Genomic DNA, 26991 nt, shown 5'->3' with positions numbered 1-26991 from the left:
CATACTCTTTGAGCATTTGAATTCTTGGGGCATTGACGGCAGAGTCGGGGGGAAAAACCCGGAAGAAATATTTGTATCTCTCTCTGTTAGACAGTGCATCAGAAGCCGAGGCATATGAGAGCTATTTAAAAAAAAGACTCCTTGATTAAAACACATATATGTCCATCTAGTCAATTCTATATGTATGTTCACACTGATTTCACTGACTTTAGACCCATATTTAATTTATTTGTACTCATTTGTATTACATGCCTCATAATATGAAGCAGACAGTAACGATTAAGAGCGAAATCGAAAGTAACAAGGTGTCAATAGGAGCGCTAGCTGTACGCTATAATTCATATAACATGCTATATGCTACGACCTGGTCCTCAAGTGTTTGTAAGATGATTCATGGAAAAACTACTGCAGAGAATAGTTTAAGTCAAGGGTCTCAAACTCTGTTACTTACAATCATAATATACATAGAACCTGATGTAAATAAACTAATTGTGCCTTCTATAGCCAAGTGATGTCTGGAATTGACGTTTTCCTAAGATAATATTTCAGAAAGGTACACACCTGGACAAGATTCCAATGCTGAGCTGTAGCTGCTACAGGTTGACTTACAATGGAACAGGCTGCACCAAGTAACATTATTTTAGTTGGTGTTTCATATAATAATTCAAAGAAGCTTTTCATTCCGACTCCTGCGTCGCACTAAAATAAAGGATATTAAAAGAATATTTTATGATAAATGTAAATAAATTTCAAATGTGTTCACCTTGATGTAAACTATGTCAAATTAAGATAATAAAATGTCTTGTCATAACCATATGTATCTTCCTCATGGAATCACAAAGCTTTATGCACAAATTATCGTCTGCTACTTTTGATTGCGAACCAGACATGTTTTTTTTTCAAACAGAAATGGATTCGACGAAATGGACATATGATATATACAGACTCATATTTTAAAATTCAACCTTCAATACATAAATACATTAAACTTTAAATATTTGAATAAAAAATCTGTTACTGCCATAGTAATTCAATAATTTCAAAATATAGCATCAGATGTCTATTGTTGACTGCGTTACTTTCAGTTTCACGAAACTAGGATTCTTAACAGGTCTTAACTTATCTGATCTTAATAATATTACATGTATACAAAATGATAATACAATCGATTATACATTTCATAATTTATTGACAGAAAATCAAAAAATCAAATCCCAACATCACTCCTTATTGAAAATAGAATAATTTTCTCATGAGTGAAAATAAAATAATTTCTTATCATTTCTCCAAAGAAAATAAACCAAAAAGTGAATCAAAACTGTTTACTGCCGTTTGCAAATATGAGTAACAGTTGAATAACATGGGAAACAATTATTCGACATTTGTTACTCAACACAACGAATGTGACACGCTACGTTTTTCTAAACATCAACAATGATTTTAGATCCATAAGCTAAACATAACTTATCATTGTCATGTACCATACTAGTACTACGTTGACAATAATAATGGACGAAACTAGCCTAATATAATATCTAGTGTTATCACTTCTAACCAAGTAGAAATCCCAGTCAACTATTTAAACTACGGATAATTTATTCTGTCTAATTTTTGTGCAGACGGTATAAAAAGAATCGACAGAAAGGTAGCTTAGGGTATTGACGTAAGACAATTGTAGGCTCGACAGTGAAAAAAAATCCAGAAATTTATGATTAAAACTACCGAGGCTGAAGATACCGTGGCCGATGATACCGTGGCCGATGACGACAAATCGGTCTTCTGATTCAAGTGTCGGTCTTCTAATTCAAGTGTCGGTCTTCTAGTTCAAGTGTCGGTCTTCTAATTCAAGTGTCGGTCTTCTACCTCAAGTGTCGCGTCCGTCTTCTCATTCAAAAGTTTTCTATACCATACTATACTATACACTATACTATACTATACTATGATATGGTATACTATACTATGCTATACTATACTATACTATACTATACTATACTATACTATACTATACTATACCATACTATACTATACTATACTATATACTATACTATACTATGATATGGTATACTATACTATACTATACTATACTATACTATACTATACTATACTATACTATACTATATACTATACTATACTACACTATACTATACTATACTATACTATACTATGCTATGCTATGCTATACTATACTATACTATACTATACTATACTATACTATACTATACTATACTATACTATACTATACTATACTATACTATATTAGAGATGCCAGGATTATGATACCGAATTAGAAGACCGACACTTGAATTAGAAGACCGACACTTGAACTAGAAGACCGACACTTGAATTAGAAGACCGACACTTGAACTAGAAGACCGACACTTGAATTAGAAGACCGACACTTGAATTAGAAGACCGACACTTGGACTAGAAGACCGACTTTTGAATTAGAAGACCGACACTTGAACTCGAAGACCGACACTTGAATTAGAAGACAGATTTTTGAATTAGAAGACTGACACTTGAATTAGAAGACCGACACTTGAATTAGAAGACCGACACTTGAACTAGAAGACCGACACTTAAATTAGAAGACCGATTTTTGAATTAGAAGACCAACACTTGAATCAGAAGACCGATTTGTCGTCTTCGGCCTCAGTATTAAAACACTAATGTTTATGACTTTCTTGAGTCTGAACAAATCACATTCAGATAATGTAAAGAGGTTTTCTCGGTTTTTGTCATTTACTAAAATATATTTCTGACACATCTTTATCCTGTGCTCCTGAATATGAATATGAATATGAATATGAATATGAATATGAATATGAATATGAATACAAGGACATTTTACAAAAAGCATCACCCGGTCTTACGATATCATCACCTCGAGTGTCATTTCAACGACTCAAGACAAGTCGTAGAAAAGAACATTTATACATTGTTGTTTGTCAATAGTTCTCACATCCGAGTCGAGTTATGCTTTCAGATATTAGGCGCGCTATATCTGTATTTTTATTATTAAAGGAGATATACCTTATAAAAAATGCAAATAGTTCACTCTTATTAGATTATCTATCTAGCCGATTACACAGAAGGCAGTCTCGCCTTATTGATATTTGTTATACCTATAACTGGAGACTCAATGGATAACAAAACCTTAAGCTCCACCACGGTCCCCTGGCACATATTTTAATAATCACAAACTATAGATACTCTCTTCCATGACAGATAATTCCATTCAGAAGACTATTTTTGTAGCTCAAGGTGGGATTATAGATTGTTGTCTTCTTGTACATTTCCGTCCCACATCATTCATATTTAGTCCTTTCAGCTAATTCGAATTATTTGTTGATTCTGTTATAAATCCGACGTAATTAAATATTAGTGACGGCAGGTAAGGAACGACAAGCCAAGCTACTAGAGCTCAGCCGTATAGAGTTACCTTTATTTATTCCCTTACAAACAAAATGCAAAACATATTGATAAGACATTGCTTTGACCTACTTCTCCTCCTAGTATATTAATTTATTATGATTTTTAATCAAAAGCGAATTCTTAATCTGTTGAGATTGACGACAGATAATCAAAGGTATTCTTTAAACAGGGACACATGTGTATCTTTGTTTTCCGAAGCAATATTCTCTATGAATGAATGAATGAATGAATGAATGAATGAGTGAGTGAGTGAGTGAATGGGTGAATGAGTGAATGAATGAATGAATGAATGAATGAATGGAATTTCTTTAACCAGATAACAAAAATAAGCCACACTTTCAAAGAAATACATGGTACAAATATACAAAATACAACGTTGTTATTTGATGTGGACCATCATCACGAAGTAAACAAAATAAAAGTAATTTTCACCAACCCTGCAGCAGAGAAAATCTCGAAAATAGTAACAAATTGGTTTATCTTTCATTCTGTCTGTCTGTCTGTCTGTCTGTCTGTCTGTCTGTCTGTCTGTCTGTCTGTCTGTCTGTCTGTCTGTCTGTCTGTCTGGCTGGCTGACTGCCTGCCTGTCTGCCTATCTGTCTGTCTGTCTGCCATATGTATGTATGTATATATATATATATATATATATATATATATAGGAAGTCAGTGGTAAGATTTGTCCGTAGTACAGTGCTCGATACGTCTGCACGCAGAGCGGGGTATATGTTGAGGGTAGAAGAAAATCAAGTCGGGTTTTTCGTCTCTACAAGCCTGTTTCGTGAGTAAATCACTCGTCAGGAGATGTTGATGTACTGAATATACCTCGTATAAATCGTGTGGTGTAAGGCGGGATTTACCTAGGGTGTTGAGTGGTGCTTTTGTTTGTACAAAAGGTGTCAATTATGTGTATACATATATATATATATATATATATATATATATATATATATATATATATATATATATATATATATATATATATATATATATATATATATATAACTCGTGAGTATCAATCTGCTAAGACAGTGCTCTATACCGCAGTGGCAGAGCGTAATAGTTTTGGTAGTACTGGAACTCTTTCTTGGGTGTAACTCGGAGTTTCACGCATATTGCGATCATCAGACACTCTGAGGCCTCAGAGTGTCTGATGATCGCAATATGCGTGAAACTCCGAGTTACACCCAAGAAAGAGTTCCAGTACTACCAAAACTATATATATATATATATATATATATATATATATATATATATATATATATATATATATATATATATATATATATATATATATATATATATATATATATATATATATATATATATATATATATATATATATATATGTATGTATGTATGTATGTATGTATGTATGTATGTATGTATGTATGTATGTATGTATGTATCTTTTCGCAGTCATACAGGCAATATTTGAACTGCCCTGAATAATAAATCGTATCATGACAGTATTGTTGTCTCTGTTGTCAATTCATTTCTTCATTATTGGAATCCACGGTCTTAGCCTCATTGTTGATAATCAGATATCACAGACATATCACATAAAATCCTTTTACATGTAACTGCCAATATAAATTAAAATATTAACATTAGATCTTCTGTGGTATTAGAATATAATTAGTACAGTGTCTTACTATGGCAAATCAAAGATATTTTACCCGATTTCCAATATCAAAACGTTGGTAAGCCTAATGTAGGATGTCAAAAGTGTATTAAATAACAATGTACCTGTGCATCTCGCCATTCCATGCTTAGTGTATAGTTTGGTAAAATATTCTGATTCTCATTCACATGTTCCAATGCCATTTGAACTCCAGGTAGTATTCCCGACCCATCCCATCTACCACCCATCGGGAATAACGCTCCAATGGTAACATTCTTTTTCCCTTCCGTTATTCCAAGGAACACGATCATTAAGATCAAACACATAGTTATCAGGTCCGTCACCAACAAGCGACTAAACCAACACCGACGCATGCGTTGTACTTTTGTTCAAGACTGAATTTGTGTTGGTGTGACGATCTAGCCGTACCTAGGAAAAAATGGAAAGAGAATGCACAATTTATGGTATTTCCTGTCGTTTTTAAGGGTAGTAATTTTAAATTTGTAATTAAAACTTGTAGTTTTGTTCAACGCTGAATTTGTGTTGGTGTGAGATATAACAGTACCTAGGAAAGAGGAGAATGCATAATTAATTGTATTTATTGTAGTGGTTATGTAATTAAAACTGAGTGACTAAAGATAGTACATCGAGGAGGTCATTCAGGCTAATGAGTCGAAATAGTCCACTTACCGTCGAGTGATTGGTGGTACATTTGCTGTATATCTTAGTGGTACATTTGCTGTATGTCTTAATGGTTTAGTTGCTGTATATTTTAGTGGTTCATTTGCTGTATGTCTTAGTGGTACATTTGCTGTATATCTTTTGCTGTATATCTTAGTGGTATATCTGATGTATATCTTAGTGGTATATCTGCTGTATATCTTAGTGGTACATTTGCTGTATGTCTTAGTGGTACATTTGCTGTATATCTTAGTGGTACATTTGCTGTATATCTTAGTGGTATATTTGCTGTATATTGTAGTGGTTCATTTGCTGTATATCTTTTGCTATATCTTAGTGGTACATTTGCTGTATATCTTAGTAGTACATCTGATGTATATCTTAGTGGTACATTTGATGTATATCTTAGTGGTATATTTGCTGTATATCTTAGTGGTACACCTGATGTATATCTTAGTGGTACATTTGATGTATATCTTAGTGGTACATTTGATGTATATCTTAGTGGTACATTTGCTGTATATCTTAGTGGTACATTTGATGTATATCTTAGTGGTACATTTGCTGTATATCTTAGTGGTATATTTGCTGTATATCTTAGTGGTACATTTGATGTATATTTTAGTGGTATATTTGCTGTATATTTTTTGGTACATCTGATGGATATCTTAGTGATACATCTGATGGATATCATAGTGGTACATTTGATGTATATCTTAGTGGTACATTTGCTGTATATCTTAGTGGTATATCTGCTGTATATTTTAGTGGTATATCTGATGTATATCTTAGTGGTACATTTGATGTATATCTTAGTGGTATATTTCCTGTATATTTTAGTGGTTCATTTGCTGTATATTTTAGTGGTTCATTTGCTTTATATCTTAGTGGTACATTTGCTGTATATCTTAGTGGTACTTTTGCTGTATACCTTAGTGGTACATTTGCTGTATATCGTTTGTTGTATATCTTAGTGGTACATTTGCTGTATATTTTAGTGGTATATTTCCTGTATATTTTAGTGGTACATTTGCTGTATATCTTAGTGGTACATATGCTGTATATCTTAGTGGTATATCTGCTGTATATTTTAGTGGTACATTTGCTGTATATCTTAGTGGTACATATGCTGTATATCTTAGTGGTACATTTGATGTATATCTTAGTGGTATATTTCCTGTATATTTTAGTGGTTCATTTGCTGTATATTTTAGTGGTTCATTTGCTTTATATCTTAGTGGTACATTTGCTGTATATCTTAGTGGTACTTTTGCTGTATACCTTAGTGGTACATTTGCTGTATATCGTTTGTTGTATATCTTAGTGGTACATTTGCTGTATATTTTAGTGGTATATTTCCTGTATATTTTAGTGGTACATTTGCTGTATATCTTAGTGGTACATATGCTGTATATTTTAGTGGTACATTTGCTGGATATCTTAGTGGTACATATGCTGTATATCTTAGTGGTATATCTGCTGTATATTTTAGTGGTACATTTGCTGTATATCTTAGTGGTATATTTGCTGTATATTTTAGTGGTATATTTGATGTATATCTTAGTGGTATATTTGCTGTATATTTTAGTGGTATATTTGACGGATATCTTTGGCAATTGAATATACCACAGCATTATATAAACGTACGTTTATAGTACTCATCATTACGATATGCTTATCCTTTACCACCTGTAATATTTGAATTTAGGCAAGAATCACCATGGCAACACTTCACAGTTCTTCATTTACATTGCACGTGAGAAATGGTTTTGATTTATGTCTCCAATTTAGTTAATTTGTTTAAATATTCAATTAGGAATGATTAATCTTTAATCGGCCTTACACTCAAGGGAATAATTTGATTGTTTTGCTTCAGGCAGAAGACACGTGTAAAGTCTAACGCATTCATATATTTTAACATGTATTGTTCCTATACTGAGATACACTACGATGTAGATATAATATCTTATTCTGAAACATGAGCACAACGTCTCCACATGCTATTTGTCATCGCAACATTAACCCTGTGTTAACCCTTCGAATGCTTCGTAATTTCTATTTAGGAGTAGCTGTGTTAAGCTAAAAAGCGTGAGTACTTAGAATGTTATGAGACATAAGTAATGTCTAGTTAGGAGTAGTTGTGTTAAGTTATAACACGTGAGTACTTAGAATGTCTTGAGGAGTAGTTGTGTTAAGTTATAACATGTGAGTACTTAGAATGTCTTGAGACATAAGCAGTATCTAGTTAGGAGTAGAGGTGTTAAGCTAAAAAACGTGAGTTCTTGTGTTTATCAAATTCCTTGCTGAGAAATATTAAAATATAGAGAGACTCGTCATCCCAAAAAGTACACACAGAAAATGCTGTCTATAAAAACACTGACAATAGAGTCGAGCATTACATTCGAAATTAAATATTTGATTTTAAACTAATAATATGTACAGATTTACCAGTTTGAACAAAGTACTTTCTTGAAAGACATACTGTTTTAGTTCTATATAGATATAAGCCGTGGGAATTGTTGAAATATCAAATGGTGCAGTACGTGTATAAATTGGGGTCGTAATATTAAGTAATTTGCAATTTAAAAAAGTATATGATGAATTATTTAATATATTCCAACAAAATGATGTATTACATGTGTCTTTATAGACCGGAAATTAAGGCTACTCATGGGGTGGTATTGAAACAGTTGTCACGGTGTAGGAATTGGGGCGGTATAACACAACTTAAATGAAACGATGCGAAGACTGGAATTTTCTTCTAGCTTGTCGAGAGAATATAACGATAGGAAAATTGTGTATCATCCCAACACATAGTATCACCTTAATTAACATGTGTATCGTTTTCTTAAATATCAACCTCTGATACATTTGATCTATACATGCACAGTGTATATTATAGTATTATTGCATTCATGTATTGATCTATGAAGCACGGCGTTGCTCTCATTACTGTCAGATAATTTTAGTTATTTATGATCAGATGTGACATTAGGGAAACCAAAGAAACACATTACAATACTATGCCTATACGATAGCATATTATGTCTGTACGACAGAGCGTCCTTGTCACAAAAGTACATTTTTCTGAGTGTAACTTTATTGTTTGCAATGAAACTTCGGGTACAGATAAAGGTTCCTAGGTGATTAGAGTGGAGGAATAGGTCAAATAATTCTTACTACTTTAATTGTTGTTCAGGCAGGTTTTATCAAAGTGGTGGGCGTTTAGCGCATACTGCCTTTAATATTCTTATCAATAAAATAAAATTTTCTCATATCCATATTAACCAAACCTAAGTCACGAGAAAGTGTATCTTTATTTTCATTCTTTCAAAATAGAAAGGGCTGACGAACCTCCATAATTTATGTGCATTTTATCACGACATAACAAACCCGCCAAGAACATGAATACATAGCTATTCAAATGCTAAAATATAGATATGAAGTCTTTCACTGGGGATAGGTTTCAATTCTAAATACTATAAGATGTATAGCGAAATGTCCAAATAAATTCATACATATGGATTCCAAGAACGTGCACACTAGTACGGTGATACGATTCAAACGAAGTTTAGAACTCCACTCGTTCATTAACTATTACTATTTCACTTTAAGGATAGTTGTCTATTTTAATTATCACATGACACTCTACTAGAGCAATAAAGTATATGGTATAAATGCAATATCTGCTAACGAATCATAAGTCGTAGTGCGTGAACTCGCGGAAGGTAATAAGACATGAACATGATACGAAAAGGGATCGGAGATGAAATTAAAAATCTAAGAAAGTACAGATTCAAAAGATGTAAAATAACACTTTTGAGAATGAGCTAAAATCTAGAGGAAGTACGATATTGTTCAGCTGGTATTAATATTTACTTGTCGTTGCCAACCATCTGTGTCACACAATTTGAGAGCAATCCACCGACTAATGGCTATACCCATACTAAAGATGTAAGCTTTCGCTATTCACTTTTGCTTGTTGTCCCATGCATGCATACATACATACATACATACATACATACATACATACATACATACATACATACATACATACATACATTTTTGTATCTCGCCGATTTTTCCTTTGAAAAAGAATATTTATTCGAAACGTCGGATTTAACAGCTATATGTACGGACTGATTTATTAGTTCCATATGCATTTCTTTCTACATACATACATACATACATACATACATACATACATACATACATACATACATACATACATACATATTAATAATAACGGTGTCTTCCTGGAGAGAACAGTGATCAATGCAATATTAATATCAGAATATAGGAAGTATACATACATAATATATTATATCTGTATTATTCAGTCTATATAAATTATATAGCAAATTCATCAAATAATGGTTATCTGAGGTATTGTTTTGAATTAATTTTAGAATGTTCCAGAAAAAGGTCCTTTAAAGAAGACTTATCTACTATTGTTTTGAATTTTGAAAAGAGCGTTAACTTATTAGCAGTTTACCGTTAGGTGTTTCCGCTTTCCCTGCATCTGTTTCAGCATAATATAAACGTTACAGATCTAGAGATTTACTTATTACTAATATTAGCAGTTTACCGTTAGGTGTTTCCGCTTTCCCTGCATCTGTTTCAGCATAATATAAACGTTACAGATCTAGAGATTTACTTAAACTAATTGTCACAATTAAGTCACAACAATGACAAAGTATATAATTATATGCATTAATATTAGTATTTTGTCGTGATTTCACCTAGCCTGTATTATGATAGGACTTCACAAACACACCTACCGAAAACATGGAAACGTGGTCTGTACCAACGAATGAAGGATGTCGACTAAAGATAATGCGCATAGGGTTGCCATTTTGGACAGTTGAAAACTAACCCTCATATCAGCCATTACTACCGGATCAGCACACATTTAAACAAGACAAAATCATAGTACCAGTCCAGTGGACAATAGTCACATGTTATTATATTGCCATTTCGTCACAAGAGTAACAGAAATTTGAATAGGTCCCAAAGTCCATAATGACAAGTTCTCAACAGTTAAATAGTTCAAAATAAGAAAGCATTCAGATATTCATTAATACCGGAAAACCTGCAAGTATTCAACACCCTTTGAAATGATTAGTATGAGGATTTTATCAATGAACCAAGCCTGAAAAGAGACTTTATCGTATTATATAGTCCGAGTCGTGATACTTCACAATCGATAATATATATATATATATGTACCATGTTTTGTCAGTCGTTTTGATAAAAAATAAACGAATTTCATTGTAGAGTTTCTAAAGTCGGCATTATCAAATCTATGGTTAGGCCTCAAGGCTTTATCCAAGCTTTCTGGGTCAGCCAGTATTGTTGTTGTAGGATAAACTGTGTACGATACGATGTATGTGGTATGAACTGGAACATAGACTTTATCTACCAAAGCCCTGAGTTCGGCCTAAAACGGCCTCCCTCCAAGGCCAGAGCCAGAAGTCGACTAACTTAAATTTTACAAATCACTTTACAGGAAAACTTAGAATGTCTATTTCTAAACATGACTATATGTAAATTACGTAAATGATGCTTACGTCCGTGAATTTGAAACAAAAGGGCGCCTTGACGACAATTGTCTTCCAGATACACTATCTTTTCAAATACTAAACCTGTAGAGTCATGACATTCTTCCTTCTTATCTAAAATGTGATGTTCTCATCTCCAAACTCTCTTATTCTCAGGAAAAATGATAGCAATACCTATTGAAACGAGATGGCGTATATTTATAAAAGCACGTCTAAATTATTGTCTTGATGCCCATGTCAGCTATTGCAATAAAATTTTCTCTAACTGGGTGTTTGGCGACATGCATAAACAGCGTCATTGACAGGTTCATGGAATGTTATCAACCTCTTTTGAAATATTATTTTATCGTATTCTTCAAATAATTCTATTGTCTATTATATCAGATCGACAAGGTACAATGTAGCTAAGACGACCCGATACCTTTCTGGTCCACCTTTTGTGTCTAACAACATTAAAATATATAATTATAGTATATTGAATCGATGGCTGTAAAATCAAACAATCCGAATTACCCATATTGGCTTTATTTATGTACGGTTTGCTCATTAACATATCGATTACGTACGAATGCATACTAAGTATTACTCCACAGAGTAAACAGAAGGGTAATAGAAACAAAAGGTAGATTTAAAGACGGGCATGGTTTTAGTTATGCCACGTATTCTCACAGTGATATTGCAAAAACCGATTGAGCGAATAACCCATTGATCTAATTACCATTTCCAATACCGTACGGTCAATACACTTTCATTTATAATCCATAACTGTATGCACCATTTGAGAGATTGAGTAGTAACCCCTTCATGCAAATGAAGGGCTAAGAGTGTTTTACCTATTCGAAAATTGAACGGCCTTGTGTACATTTCACATTCGATTTTTGAAAAATCGCAATTGGATGAATTTTATTCAAGGTATTTATAAAAAATAACAATAAATGAAGATTTTGTCTAACTATCGATATTCTCTTGGATAATTATTTCAACTATGTAGATCATTAGTCATTTTATGTCACACATTTGTAAAATTTGGAAACAAGACAACAAAAATCAGCTTATAAATGTTACACTACACTGTCGTTTTATTTCAGATTCCCGAGGAAGGTCTTCTTTCAAAGACGGAAGCGTTGGAACGAGTATTTCTAATTCACAAAATTGAGTCTAATGATTTGCCTTTCACCAAAAATTTATTTCCGTTTAAGTCATTGTCACAATGAGTATAACGTGCAATTAAACCATCGATCTGTGAAGTAGGGCACTCTAATCGTTTCCTTGAGTTTTGGCATCTAGTTGTATAATGGCAAGGTAATTTGTAAAGTAACCATATGTGGAATGGAACAATGAATAAAACATATGGAGTTAATATAATAGCGCAATTTAACTACACCGTAATTCCGTTAACAAAATGCAATACCACAACACTCATTAAAACTGATATCTGAGTCGATATAAGGTAATTGATGTACTAGCAATTGTTTTAATATACATAAAGAGAATGAGTGACTGATATTACGGTATAATTTTAAATCATTGGCACACCTAAATTAAGTTATTATGGTTATTTGGTAGTCAAATTGCTGGTGATAGCTCTTCAAGCTTCCAGCATTTCCATAATTGGAATAAGAATCAGATTCAGATTTATATTCAGAGTAGGATAACATGGAGGACAAAAGGACGGATAAAAAACAATTAAGATAAAAGTGAAAATCAGGTCTCATTTAAAAATCGCTTAAAATTTTTTCCTAAAACTTTCAGAGGATGTCTTTATAGTACGATAGTACTGACCCATAGCGTAAAAGATTAAAATGACTATGATGAGCGGGATGACTTGAATCTTGTGTAATAGATGTTGCCTTCCGGACAGACTTCGAGCGATATATGGAGTCAAGTGAAGGCATATCGGTGCTACTGATTGTTTTTTGCAGTGCGGACAACCTTTTCGAGTGATGTTAACTAACTCCTCCTGCATAATGTTACCCAACCAGACGATGGTAGAGTTAGTTAAAATACTTTCAATGCATGGTTATGTGATAAAAAATGACAGAAATATCTTGGCCCATACCGAATTTTGAGAAACTAAACACGTTGCTGGGTTTTCTTTACAATGGACTTCGTACTGGTATGCCATTACAAAGTGTGTAAGATCTGGATGCCTAGAATATTAACTGCTGACAATTTCGACATCTGCCCAATTGACATTAATATGAGTATGAGGCTGTCGATCATACTTCTATATAATAATAGTTTATAAAATAATTTATTGTTTAAGACCATCAAACAATACATGTCTCAATGGTCTGCACATAACAAATTGCAAGATTTAAAGTTATGAGTCAGAGAAAAAATCATTGTTAAGTACATCACATCGTAAAATCACAACAGTTTGATCAAAAAGCAAGAAAAGATGAAATACATGATACATTAGAACTTCATAAAAAATGAAATTGAAGTTGATCAGATAATACAACAAAAGTCCACCAAACGTACAAACTGTGGTGATCTAAAGACAGGAAAGGACCAACACGACAGAAATGATCTTGACGACTAGGTACTGCGGTGTACGAGACTTGGGATCAAGAGAAACACAAAGCCACAAGAACCCTCAAATGAATTACTGGTATATTGATTAATCACAAAGAAAACCGTCGACAACATTTGTAGGTGGATGGAAGCAGTGTAGTCTTTCGACACATTATGATGTCTTGACAAATACATTTATAACTAATAGCAATAGGCACGAACTAGTTGGACATATGTTTGGTAATTTAATACCATGTTGCCCCCCCCCCCCACACCCCCATTATGAAGGACTGTAATATATACCAATCTGCATGACTCCAAACTCGGACTATCCATGGCATATGCGAAAAGACGGTGTTTTGCTAAACACTAGCATAAAGTATAGATGAAGTGTTATGTTATGACATATATGGAGATATAGCCACGGGTAATCTCTCACTGATATCAATACACGTCATTCGTTGATGGACTTATTGTCTTGAAGGAAAGAATAAATGAAAGAAGGAAGGAAGGAAGCTTTCTAACTGATATCAAAACACGTCATTCGTTGATGGACTTTTTGTCTTAATGGAAGGAAGGAAGGAGGTTTTCTCGTGATAGATGAACAAGATCTTTACAAATGATCTTAGACATTAGATATGATACAGTAAGAAGCTATAAATTGTAAATGCCATTGGCGTTTAAAGTTGTTTTATCAATGCAGAAGGTGGAATTCAAGCTTTCCATGGAATCAGGTGTCTTTCCTTCATTTCCGATAGTAGTTTGAAATATATGATTTTTTAATAGCATAGATGAAGGGTGAGCTGACCATACACGTCATTGAACTACTGACTGGCTAATTACATTTTTGTTCAATATGTACGTAAACAAGTCAGGAGGTTATTGAACGAGTGTGTTAATGAAAAGGAGTGATGACACAAACTATGTACATCATGAATAACTCTGTTGAATATAACCACGTAAATTATTTAGCTTCTAACTCTGAAAAGCTGGTTATGAGAGAAAAAAGAAGTACAATAATATTGACATTTGGATTCAATTATTAAGTAATGTTTTATTTACATAGCAATTCTCTCTATGTAAACAGTTCTCAAAGACAGTGAATAGTACGTGGCTTTAAAAACTCCGAATTCAGTGTGAGCTCTTTATTTCCTTTAGTGGCGTTCCCTTTTAAACATGGTAAGAAATATAAGTTCTATCTACTACACCAGCAGATTATGGACACATGATGAGGTGATGATGGAACAACAGTCTTTGTCTCTTTTCCCTAAGGGATATGTGCATAATGAATTAATTTTCGTTCTAAGAACAGCATACCGTGCCTTGCAACGGTCGAGTAAGTAGAAAACTCTCAGGGGGAATTCGAAATACGGTTTAGAAATAAAAGAATACACGAGAATCTCAAGGGCAATCTAAACAAAAGCACTAATATGATCATGATATTGGTTGTTTCATCAGTGGCGATTACTAAGCTACAATAAATGACAAGTATCGACTCAAGAATGGACAGTAACCATTCAAAAAGAATAGTCTTTTCGATGATGACACACGAAAGAGGAATTAACGTAACCTCTCCCATACGAATTGTAATCAGAATAGCAAAGGAACATTCACTAAATGGTTGCAAAATGTATCAACTCTTGGTTATACATATTTAATGAACTTAGACCGAGATCATGTCCAGCAACACCGGAAAGAATTCTATCGCTACCATTCTAATTTATAAAACAAGTCCGGGACTCTATTTTAGGTACTTCACGAGGCTATATGTTGCACAGTTAAAGTTTGAAGAACCTTCAGTTCTAGAACAGCTCTATTCCAATGCACGTGATGGTTTGTGATAAAGTAGACTGATTGGTGCGAAGCTACTCAAACATTACAAAGAAAATGTATAAATCGGCATCAAATCGACAAAGTCACACTTACTTGTTAGCTCGATCGTGTGTGTACAACCTCTAGGTAGTAGGCAAGATATGGGATTTGGTCTGTGGTAAGTGCAGCGAACGATCCATGCAACGTATTTATAAGACAATGTAGGCTGTAGGCGTAGTGAATTCTGGGTGTTCGTACGAACTATGTTCAGGGATATTAAACACTAGTACCTATCGCTACCTTGGGACTGTGAATTAGATCTTGAGGGAACAAGGCTGATGATGTCCCCTTAACTTCTTGAGTAATTGTTCAATAAAACGTCAGAATATCTCTCTCTCTCTCTCTCTCTCTCTCTCTCTCTCTCTCTCTCTCTCTCTCTCTCTCTCTCTCTCTCTCTCTCTCTCTCTCTCTCTCTCTCTCTCTCTCTCTCTCTCTATCATATCTATCTATCTATCTATCTATCTATCTATCATATCTATCTATCTATCTATCTATCTATCTATCTATCTATCTATCTATCTATCTATCTATCTATCTATCTATCTATCTATCTATCTATCTATCTATCTATCTATATATATATATATATATATATATATATATATATATATATATATATATATATATATATATATACATATACATATTTATATACACAAAGTGCAGACCTACACACACAAAAAACCTAATAAATCCTGCAGCTGTACGCAAACAGTGTCCACTAACAGAGAACACATTTAAACAGCGACTCTCAAACCACAAACATACATTTCATAAGAAGCTACAGTACAGCACAGAGCTATGCAAACAAGTTTGGAATTTGAAGGAAAGAAACCATCATATAATATTCAGAGGGATATCATCACCCAAGCGGCTGCTTATACAAGTGAGACGAAACGTTGTAACCTCTGTTTAACTGAGAAACTTTGTATAATCAATGCTGAAAAGAGTATGTTACTGAACAAATCCGAACTGGTCTCGAAATGTCGCCATGAAGGCAAATACTCGCTTGCCAACTATAGAAGTAAACCCCCGCAAGGAACAGTTTAGTCCGACCATCTTGATACGCAATATATACATGCAAACATTAAGTGTATGTACCGACCTTGACAATCCCAATTTAGTTGCCTGAAGATCGCTCGAAGCGTGAAACTCTGAGAAACGACTTATTACATCCTTTTTCTTCTTATATTGGCATCGAGCACTGTTCTCGACTCCAGCGAGACACTTAAATTCATATGAATATATATATATATATATATATATATATATATATATATATATATATATATATATATATATATATATTACAAGTCCCCCTACTTTATATATATATATATATATATATATATATATATATATATATATATATATATATATATATATATATATATATATATATATATATATATACAGTTGTCTGATGATCGCACAATGCGTGAAACTCCGAGTTACAACCAAGAAAGAGTTCCAAAACTACCAAAACTATTGCGCTCTGCCACTGCGGTATAGAGCACTGTCTTACCAGATTGATACTCACCGAGTTATATATACATGTATATATATATGTATATATATATATATATATATATATATAGTTTTGGTAGTACTGGAACTCTTTCTTGGGTGTAACTCGGAGTTTCACGCATATTGCGATCATCAGACACTCAGACACGAGTGTCTGATGATCGCAATATGCGTGAAACTCCGAGTTACACCCAAGAAAGAGTTCCAGTACTACCAAAACTATTACGCTCTGCCACTGCGGTATAGAGCACTGTCTTATAGCAGATTGATACTCACCGAGTTATATATATATATATATATATATATATATATATATATATATATATATATATATAACTTTATACTGACTCTTTCTTATGCGTACAACGATGTCAAAAATTATCAGAGAAAGTATGTTCTAAAGATATTAGTCAAATTATGATTTGAATCGTTGTACACATTATGCATGTCATTCGTCAAATACAAGAAAATTTCTCAATTAAAAAATAGCATTGCAATTACTGTAACTTTCTGTCTAACTCTTTATATTACTGCCACTTTATATTAACATCGTTAACGAATGACATCTCATAAAAGTACATGAACTTCTCATTAAACTGTTCATTACAAGTCCCCCTACTTTATCATTGATCTTTCCGCCTATATTGTAAAGCCATACGATTACTTAAATTGTTCAAAAGTCACGTTTATCATGTCCATGTATATTATTAAATACATTCATCGTCAAGGCTGTTATCACATGAACCATTCTCAAAACACAAACGTTTTCCTGAGTTCCATATAACATGTCATGAGTGCGTCCGAACTTTGCAAATGGATTGATGGAATGGGTCTTCAAACTCCCAACTTAACTATATTCAGCATATCTATTGACGTTAATCACCAACATGTAAAATTATGAAATTCGCTATTGATATTGATACAAATAAAAACAGAGAGAGAGAGAGAGAGAGAGAGAGAGAGAGAGAGAGAGAGAGAGAGAGAGAGAGAGAGAGAGAGAGAGAGAGAGAGAGAGAGAGAGAGAGAGAGAGAGAGAGAGAGAGAGAGAGAGAGAGAGAGAGAGAGAGATATGAGTGTTTGGAGAGGGACTGTGCGAGAGGTTCCATTTGATAACACATTGCACCCTATAGTCCAGAGAATAAGAGAGGGGAAGTCGTCATTCAGAAGTCGTCATTCATAAAATTAACAACAGTTGCACTTATTTGGTCTTTATCCTAAAGAATTAGAAGGCAAGGTGAAAGATGAACTAAAATGAAGAACTGTAAAAGAAGAAGATAGCCATGGATATTGAGTTTTATAGTTTTATATTCCCCAGGAATTAAACCCGAGTATGGTTTCACCTTTCGTATTAAAAAAAAGTTTAGTACAATGAATTAACAATAAAGTTGGAAAGAAAAAAAAGGAATCTAAACATTATAATGACAGAAAGACTGAATGAATGCATGTATCTACGCGTGTCTTTGAAAACATGTCATTATAACAAACAGATTGAGAACATATTAAAGACGCTATGGTGAATTATGTGGAATTATAAATAACTATTGTTTGTGTTATCTTTTGATGTACACAGTAATGAGTGAAATACAAGTAAGAATCTAAATATAACGAAGTCAATTTATTTTGTATTACATGGTGCATTGTCAAATCATTTTCTCAACGTACCCAATAGTACAACCTATAATTGCATGATGGGCATTACACCCGAGTTTCTGTACTATTTTATTTCATACTCAATACGCTGGTATTATCTTTTTAAAAACTTATTAGTGAAGTTTTGTGTGTTTAATCTATTACTCACCATTTGTTGATACTACTCTCACTTTTGTGCTCTCAAGGTAACATCGAAAACTCTGTGCTTCTCAAAAGTAGTATGCAACAGGCATTGTCCAATAACAGGAGGAAGGTTCAGTGTTAGTGCAGGAGCAAACCGGAGCACACGGGGAAAACCTGCGTTGTTTGGTAGAATCAAACTGAACTACGCTCTTCTTACTTACACAGCGTGAAAATTTAATCAAACCCTGTATGGGTTCGAACCAAGACCGCATTGGTAAGAGGAAAGTGGTTTAACCACCCGGCCACCGACAACCCTGTATATGAAATTTCCGGCATAATTGTATGGACAAGTGGATATTAGTCTACACAATGATGCCAATTATGTTAAGCAGGAACGTTATATCAATCCATTTTCATGATGTGCTTTGTTCGTCGTGTGTTAACTTAACCTCCTTGTCACCCATTGAATATTTACTAATGACTTACAAGTGTATCCTTGGGTGTAGTCAAACGTAGATAGGTTGCCATGGATCTTAACATCATTGACTCCAAATAATGGTTTGATGACGTTCATTATATCTGCTTCAATTCACAAGCTACGATATAAATGTGTTCATGCTATAATAATAGATGAAGGTCATTTACTGCTTATGCAAATATACAGCCGTGTGAAAGTACAAATCATATACTATACTATATTATCCGTGAATAGTTTCATCAGGTTGGACAATATCTTGAGAAAAATAGTTATATTTCACAACCAAGGTAATTTTTCATACCAGAGAACGTTGACGTTTCGACTACCATCGACAGCCATCTTCAGAACTGTTTGCCTCGTAGTGGTATCGGCGAAAGTAGTCGAAACGTCAACGTTCTCTGGTATGAAAAATTACCTTGGTTGTGAAATATAACTATTTTTCTCAATATACTATATTATACCGTACTATGCATACATCCATCCATACACAAGCATAAGCTCAAATAAATACATACATACATACATACATTAGTACGTACGTACGTACGTACATTCATACATACATACATACATACATACATACATACATACATACATACATACATACATACATACATACCTACCTACCTACCTACATACATACATACATACATACATACATAAAAAGGTAAGGTTTCTGGTGATGAGCAACTATTGAGGATGAAGGAAGAGGAAATCATTTTCCGTCTCGAAACGCTGGAACGCCTTGGAATTAATAGATTATTCACATCATTCCCAGTCTAATCACGCTTATTTTATATTTCAGGCGTGTTCTATTGGGTTCTATTTGGTGCGTGCAAATATTATAACTTTTCACACGTATAACCATTAATCACGCACGATTGTCGTTCTGTTCCATAACATTCAGATATATTCAGGTGTTTACCAAATATGTCTTGCCTATAAATACCTTGAAAAAGAATTTTTATTTGAAATGTCCGATTACATCTATTTATTCGGACTGTCTCACAAGTTCCTTATGCATTTCTTTCTACATACATACATACATACATACATACATACATACACACACACACACACATACATAGTTAGAGAATTCACCACATTTGTATTTTTTGGTTTGTTGCAGCGTTTCACATACATACATACTGTACATGCATGCATACATACATACATACGTACATACATACATATATACATACAAATATACATACATACATACATACATACCTACCTACCTACCTACATACATGTGTACATAAGGCTATTTTTTACTATTTCTATTATTATGGCTGCTTTATGTATATCACTTATAAAGGATATTCCCATATGGTGTATTATGAAATTTTGGATTGTATTGACGGGTGACGTGATAGGTCTGTTGTAATTGGTCAACAGTTTGGTATTTATAGGTATGGTATTATTTCAGCCAGAAACTAGGAGTGAAATGGGTACATTCTGCTAGAAAACAAGGGTCAAAAGTCATGGAAACACGGGAAAACTGACAACTTGGAAACAATGTCCAAAATATGGAGTTGTACATGCGTTCCAAGCGGGAGTCAAAAGAATCGATGAAACATATCATTTGCATGCTTTATTACATCATTGTGACCACCACCAACACAACCACCACAACCACCACCACCACCACCACAATCACCACCATCAGGGTTATATGGCTTTGTGGCTGGCTGTCCATTTCACAGCTTGTAGACATGTACATGGATTACCATGTGCACAAAGGTGAAATTTATTTCTTACTGCTTTCTCACTAAGTAAATTATGAAAATCTACAGCCACGGCTGCTAACCTAGGTATGGTGAAAGTTGGGTTAATGGCCTTGTCAATATCTGTATGCATAATGAGATGTTGTGATCTGTTTTAATCTTGTCAGTACATAATGTTATCAAAGTTTTGCCTTCTGTTTCATTAGCTTGTCTAATGTTTCAATAAGAAGTTGTAAATCAAATGGTGTTGACAATCTATGGTCTCCTTCTTTCCTTAGTATCACATCCACATCTTTACTTTGTAGTCGCCTAGCAACATCCAATGACCTTTCATATGGCACAGTGTCATCTTTCATACCATGGAGTAGTCTTACAGGACAGGTAATGGGAAGACTGTCTCCTAGCAACTGGCTCTGTTCTGATTTCTCAATGAATTTCTCTGCAGGAACTGATGTAGTGTGAGTTTCTGTTTGACCATCTTCTTTCTGGAATGTATAAAAACCAGAAATATAAATTGTTAGGTGTTTTCTAACTACGACAGGATTTCATTCATCTTAAGCATAAAAATATATTGTGTGGTTCCGATTATATTCAATTTTAAAATAGGTGAGGTAGTTAGATTTTTTATTTTATCTTATTATACATTTTTTTTCATGTGAGAGTGTCTCGTTCATGTTTTCCATTGTTTTCCAAATGGTCTCTGTGTTGTTTATTTCTTCCTATCAGATGTACAGCCATTACAGATTGGAAGAATAGTTTTATATTGTCCTTCTTAAGTTGATGTCAGTTTCCGTACCCACTATTTCTTGTGAGATGTTTTTGTTATTATTTTCTCGAATACGTAAAAAAAATGTTTAGCATTGGTGTGAAAAACTAGTTGGGGTCAGGTAACCGGAACCAAACAACTTTTTTATTTGGCCTTGTGTTTACATCATACTATATTATACCTATATGGGTTAATGGGTCTAAATGTTAAGTACTTACATAAAATCCATGTATGTTGTAATTAAAGTATTAGGTAACGGTAAACCAACAAACTTAACTATTAGGCAAAAAATAACTTTCTGGTCATTATGCTCATCACTTAAATACCCTCACGTTGGTCTTCTTTTTTTCCACCCCATGCAGTCTGCAGATCCATTAGGAAACAAAAAAATGACCCTCTGTACTTCAGTGAAGACAAAAATAACTGTACTTCAGTGAAGATAACTGCAGTGCCAATCATGAACAAGCAAATGACATCTGTGCCACATACACACTTGCTCTAAAGTACTAACTAAAAAGAACAGTAACTGCCATAAATAGTAGATTGAGTGGCAGGTTTGTTGAGAATAAAAAAAAAAAAAAAAAAAATATGTATCATCGCACCATTGTAGACATATTTTCTTGACCAGAAACAATTCTTTGTTTTTGGCCTTACCTGTATGGTATCAGTGTACGTTAGATGACCAACAAACTTAGCAGCTGTAGCTACTCCAACCAATCCTTGTACTCTGTCTGGTCTTTCCATTGCCAACATTAACATAATACCACCTCCCATACTGGATCCTACCACATACTGCAGAGAGAGAAATCAAATAATTCCCAGATAAATTGCACAGAATGTTACTTGAATACAAATTCTCTATATTAAACCATATGCAGTGTTATATTTTTGAAGACTTCAATGACTCTGGTGTACATTTTATTTTTCAGTGTTCACTAAATCTTAATTAGAGTATATGATTATATTTTTAATACCAAAGTAATGCTGTCATCCACTTGTGTAATTTACAACATACAACATCAACATTTCAGTCTTTGTCTTAGTTCACTGATAGTATGTTTGCCATAGTATTATACTTATTACAGATTTTGTCTACTCTATGTTGGCCCTCACTTATGCTGCTAAGTTGACTGAACAGCACCCTCAGTGGCCAAACTATACAATCTTTTGTTTTCTGATATTCAACATATGAGGCATTATAAATGTACAAATGATGGTTCAAATCCAAGATAAAACATTGTTTTACATCTGGTAAAATACAGTTTATTTTGTTTAAAAAAAAGATAAGTGAATCTAAATATGCTAGCAACAATATTAATAGACTATGGGTTTTGATAAATACAAAATAGTGTTATTGAGTTGCAAACATAGACTTGGTGTATGTTATTTCACATTATTTTCTCAAGTAGAAAAACATAGTGAAGCTGTTTTATCAAATAAAAAACCAAAATAAATACCAAATTCTCATCCATATGGCCACTTTAACACTTCATTGATATACCATAGTATTAAACTTGCCTGTGGTCCTTTAGTGAGTTCGTCTAGTACAGCTACGGCATCAGATTTCCATACTCCGAATGCTGATGATGATGGTATTTCACCAATGGATTCCCCACACCCTTGATAGTCAAATCTGTAACAGTCACAAACGGTTATATGTCTATTATTTCTATCGTATAAAGATTTGACTTCTGATTGGCTATTACTATCTTCACAGGTATGACAGATATAAACATTTGACTTCTGATTGGCTATTACTATCTTCACATGTATGACAGGTATACACATTTGACTTCTGATTGGCTATTACTATCTTCACATGTATGACAGGTATAAACATTTGACTTCTGATTGGCTATTACTATCTTCACAGGTATGACAGATATAAACATTTGACTTCTGATTGGCTATTACTATCTTCACAGGTATGACAGATATAAACATTTGACTTCTGATTGGCTATTATTATCTTCACATGTATGACAGGTATAAACATTTGATTTCTGATTGGCTATTACTATCTTCACAGGTATGACAGATATAAACATTTGACTTCTGATTGGCTATTGCTATCTTAACATGTAAGACAATATACACATTTGATATTCGATTGGCTATTCTTATCTTCATATGTAATTGTATATCATGTATACACATTTGACATCTGATTGACTATTCCTAACCTCACAGTTGGTGTCCAAAGTGTTATAAGTGTGAGTGACGGTTATTTTTGTGGCTTAAAAATCACAGGTACGTAAAACCAACCAAAGTTCAAACATTGTTTTACTGGGATAATCCACCAAAATTATAGTAAAAGGTACGCGTATGAAAATTGATGGAAAGTTATGGCATGTACAAAATATATGAAGTGTATATTACTTATAATGGATCTACATGTATCTGGCTTTCCCTATACTACAGTCTTTGTATTAGAAACATAGAAATATCAAACAAAGTGATATAATACAACTTAAAACCACAGTTCCCTCAGGCATACATTTGGATATATAAATGTACATGTATGTATAGACTGTGTATGTATAGACTATGTGTACGTATAGATTGTTTATGTATAGACTGTATGTATAGACTATGTGTATGTATAGACTATATGTATGTATAGACTATATGTATGTATAGATTATATGTATGTATAGACTATGTGTATGTATAGACTGTTTATGTATAGACTGTATGTATAGACTATGTGTATGTTTGGACTATGTGTATGTATAAACTATGTGTATGTATAGACTATGTGTATGTATAGACTACATGTATGTATAGACTGTGTATGTATAGACTATGTGTATGTATAGACTGTATGTATGTATAGACTGTGTATGTATAGACTACATGTATGTATAGACTGTGTGTATGTATAGACTATGTGTATGTATAGACTGTGTATGTATAGACTGTGTATGTATAGACTATGTGTATGTATAGACTGTATGTATGTATAGACTGTGTATGTATAGACTACATGTATGTATAGACTGTGTATGTATAGACTATGTGTATGTATAGACTATGTGTATGTATAGACTACGTGTATGTATAGACTACGTGTATGTATAGACTATGTGTATGTATAGACTATGTGTATGTATAGACTATGTGTATGTATAGACTACGTGTATGTATAGACTACGTGTATGTATAGACTATGTGTATGTATAGACTATGTGTATGTATAGACTATGTGCATGTATAGACTATGTGTATGTATAGACTATGTGTATGTATAGACTATGTGTATGTATAGACTACATGTATGTACATGTATAGGACATGAGCCATCATTGAATGTACATGTACATGTATGGTTATGGTCAATATTAGAATACATACAATAATCTCCTACTAGTATTACATGTTGGGTCATTACTAACCTATGATTTCCAAAAAAACAAAAAATTGTAAAAAAATAACTGTATATTTTATACAAATGTTCACAGACTCTACCAGAAGGGGGAGGGGGGGGGGCATTGGTAGGTGTTATATGTACCTGACATAAGACAGTCCATTCTCTTGACAATACTTCTCCAAAGCTAATGCTTTTCCACCATTCATGTTTGACATAAATCCCGGCAAAAATAGTAAACCTGGACTTGAACCTTCCATAGCTCTGTATGCCAGTGAACTACCATTTCCACGGGATAAAAACTTTGGTGGTGACTGATCCGACATGGAACACATTGTCCTTGCTAATTTTGATATACTATATGTAGTACATTTACCTGTAACAAGAAATAAAACATACTGATAAAACAAGATTCAGGGAACTTCCAACTGTAGCTGGAGTCCTGGACAATATTAATATCCGTGAGCTAGTTAATATTCATGATATAATTAGCATAACAATTAATAATTAGTAATGAAGAGAAACATTTGTATATAAGACTTTCACACATGTACATTTGACAGGTCACATATTGCATTTTTCCACTGTCTCACTGCAGCATTTTTCACAATTCTCTTTTCTCTTATTTTTCATTGTTACCATGGCATTCAAACGCTAAAATTATTGCAGCTATCCCTGTCGTGGAGTCATAATGGATGAATGATTAGAGTGACCGGCTTGGAATCTACAGGTTGCAGGTTCAAGCCCCGTCGCTGCCTACTGTTTGTTTCTGAGTGGCTAGAGTCCTTGGGCAAAATTTGAACCACAACTGTGCCTCAGTGACCCCAGCTGTATAATCGGGAACCTGGTAGGATGTAGGTTGCAATGTGAAGGCTTTAATCCTATGCGCATAAATGGCTGTAATGGATTGTATGCTCCCCGGGGAGTTGAGGAAGACTTAAGGGCGGTTGTGCCGTTCTGATCAGAGCCAGGGGTAATAATTGTAAATTGCTTTGAGCACGGCGTGGGAAAGCACTATATAAGAACCCAACATCATCATTATTTATTATCATCAATATCATCTCAATAATAGATCTGAGTAACGTTCCTTTCAAAACAGATATGAATCCACAATCGAGGCAACATATTACACGTCTTTGTGGTCACTGACCGGGGTCATATCTCACAATCAAATTCAGAAACATTTTGAAGTACAACAATGTTCTTTCTTAATTATTGCAAACTCGTTCCAGGGTTCGTTTTGAGTTTGGACCCCGGAAGTTGGTGGAACGAAAAAAGCTCAAAAGCATGGAAAAAACAAAAAAACTCAAACTCAAAACTAACGCTATAATTATTGCAGCTACTGTCAACCTACCAGATGTGACAATTATTTTTTTAAATACCGTTTTCCTCAGTAAAGGAAGTCTGCTGAGCATAATGAAATGTGATCAATCGGTGTGCATGCTCAACTTTGATAATGTCATGTGGGCTGCCATTTTGAAACTTCCCACAAAACACTGCGATTGAGAGCAATACATAAAAATCCCAAAACTAATTAGTGAATGAAATTATCGGAATATTGCATTATGATATAGCACCAAACAAGGCGATCCTGAATGGTAGATTTGTTATTCATTAGTTACTCATTATGCAATATTACAAATCGAGCTCTTCAAAGAGCTTCCGG

At 33.7% G+C, this 26991-nt stretch overlaps 2 protein-coding genes across 2 annotated transcripts in view; both read right to left on the bottom strand.

The window, feature by feature from the left end:
* LOC144440011 (gamma-aminobutyric acid type B receptor subunit 2-like) overlaps window positions 1–5382 on the bottom strand; it is a 17998-nt gene extending 12616 nt beyond the window's left edge. Inside the window, exons 1-3 of the mRNA XM_078129240.1 lie at window positions 5182–5382; window positions 562–699; window positions 1–121 (exon numbers count right to left, since the gene is read on the bottom strand). The exon at window positions 1–121 is cut by the window's left edge and continues 50 nt beyond it. Coding sequence (XP_077985366.1) covers window positions 1–121; window positions 562–699; window positions 5182–5382 — 460 coding nt within the window. The remainder of the gene's footprint in view (window positions 122–561; window positions 700–5181) is intronic.
* A 15724-nt stretch (window positions 5383–21106) lies between these two features.
* LOC144439672 (palmitoyl-protein thioesterase ABHD10, mitochondrial-like) lies at window positions 21107–26783 on the bottom strand. Its single transcript, XM_078128906.1, has 5 exons — window positions 26680–26783; window positions 25470–25701; window positions 23477–23591; window positions 22613–22750; window positions 21107–21677 (listed from the first exon to the last, which is right to left on the bottom strand). The coding sequence occupies exons 1-5, from the start codon at window positions 26738–26740 to the stop codon at window positions 21372–21374; spliced, it is 852 nt and encodes a 283-aa protein (XP_077985032.1). The 5' UTR covers window positions 26741–26783; the 3' UTR covers window positions 21107–21371.
* Window positions 26784–26991: the final 208 nt, after the last annotated feature.

Source organism: Glandiceps talaboti, chromosome 9 (genome assembly GCF_964340395.1).
Source record: "Glandiceps talaboti chromosome 9, keGlaTala1.1, whole genome shotgun sequence".
Taxonomy (NCBI): domain Eukaryota; kingdom Metazoa; phylum Hemichordata; class Enteropneusta; family Spengelidae; genus Glandiceps; species Glandiceps talaboti.
The sequence above is the reverse complement of the archived record's forward strand: the minus strand, read 5'-3'. Positions and strand labels throughout refer to the sequence as shown.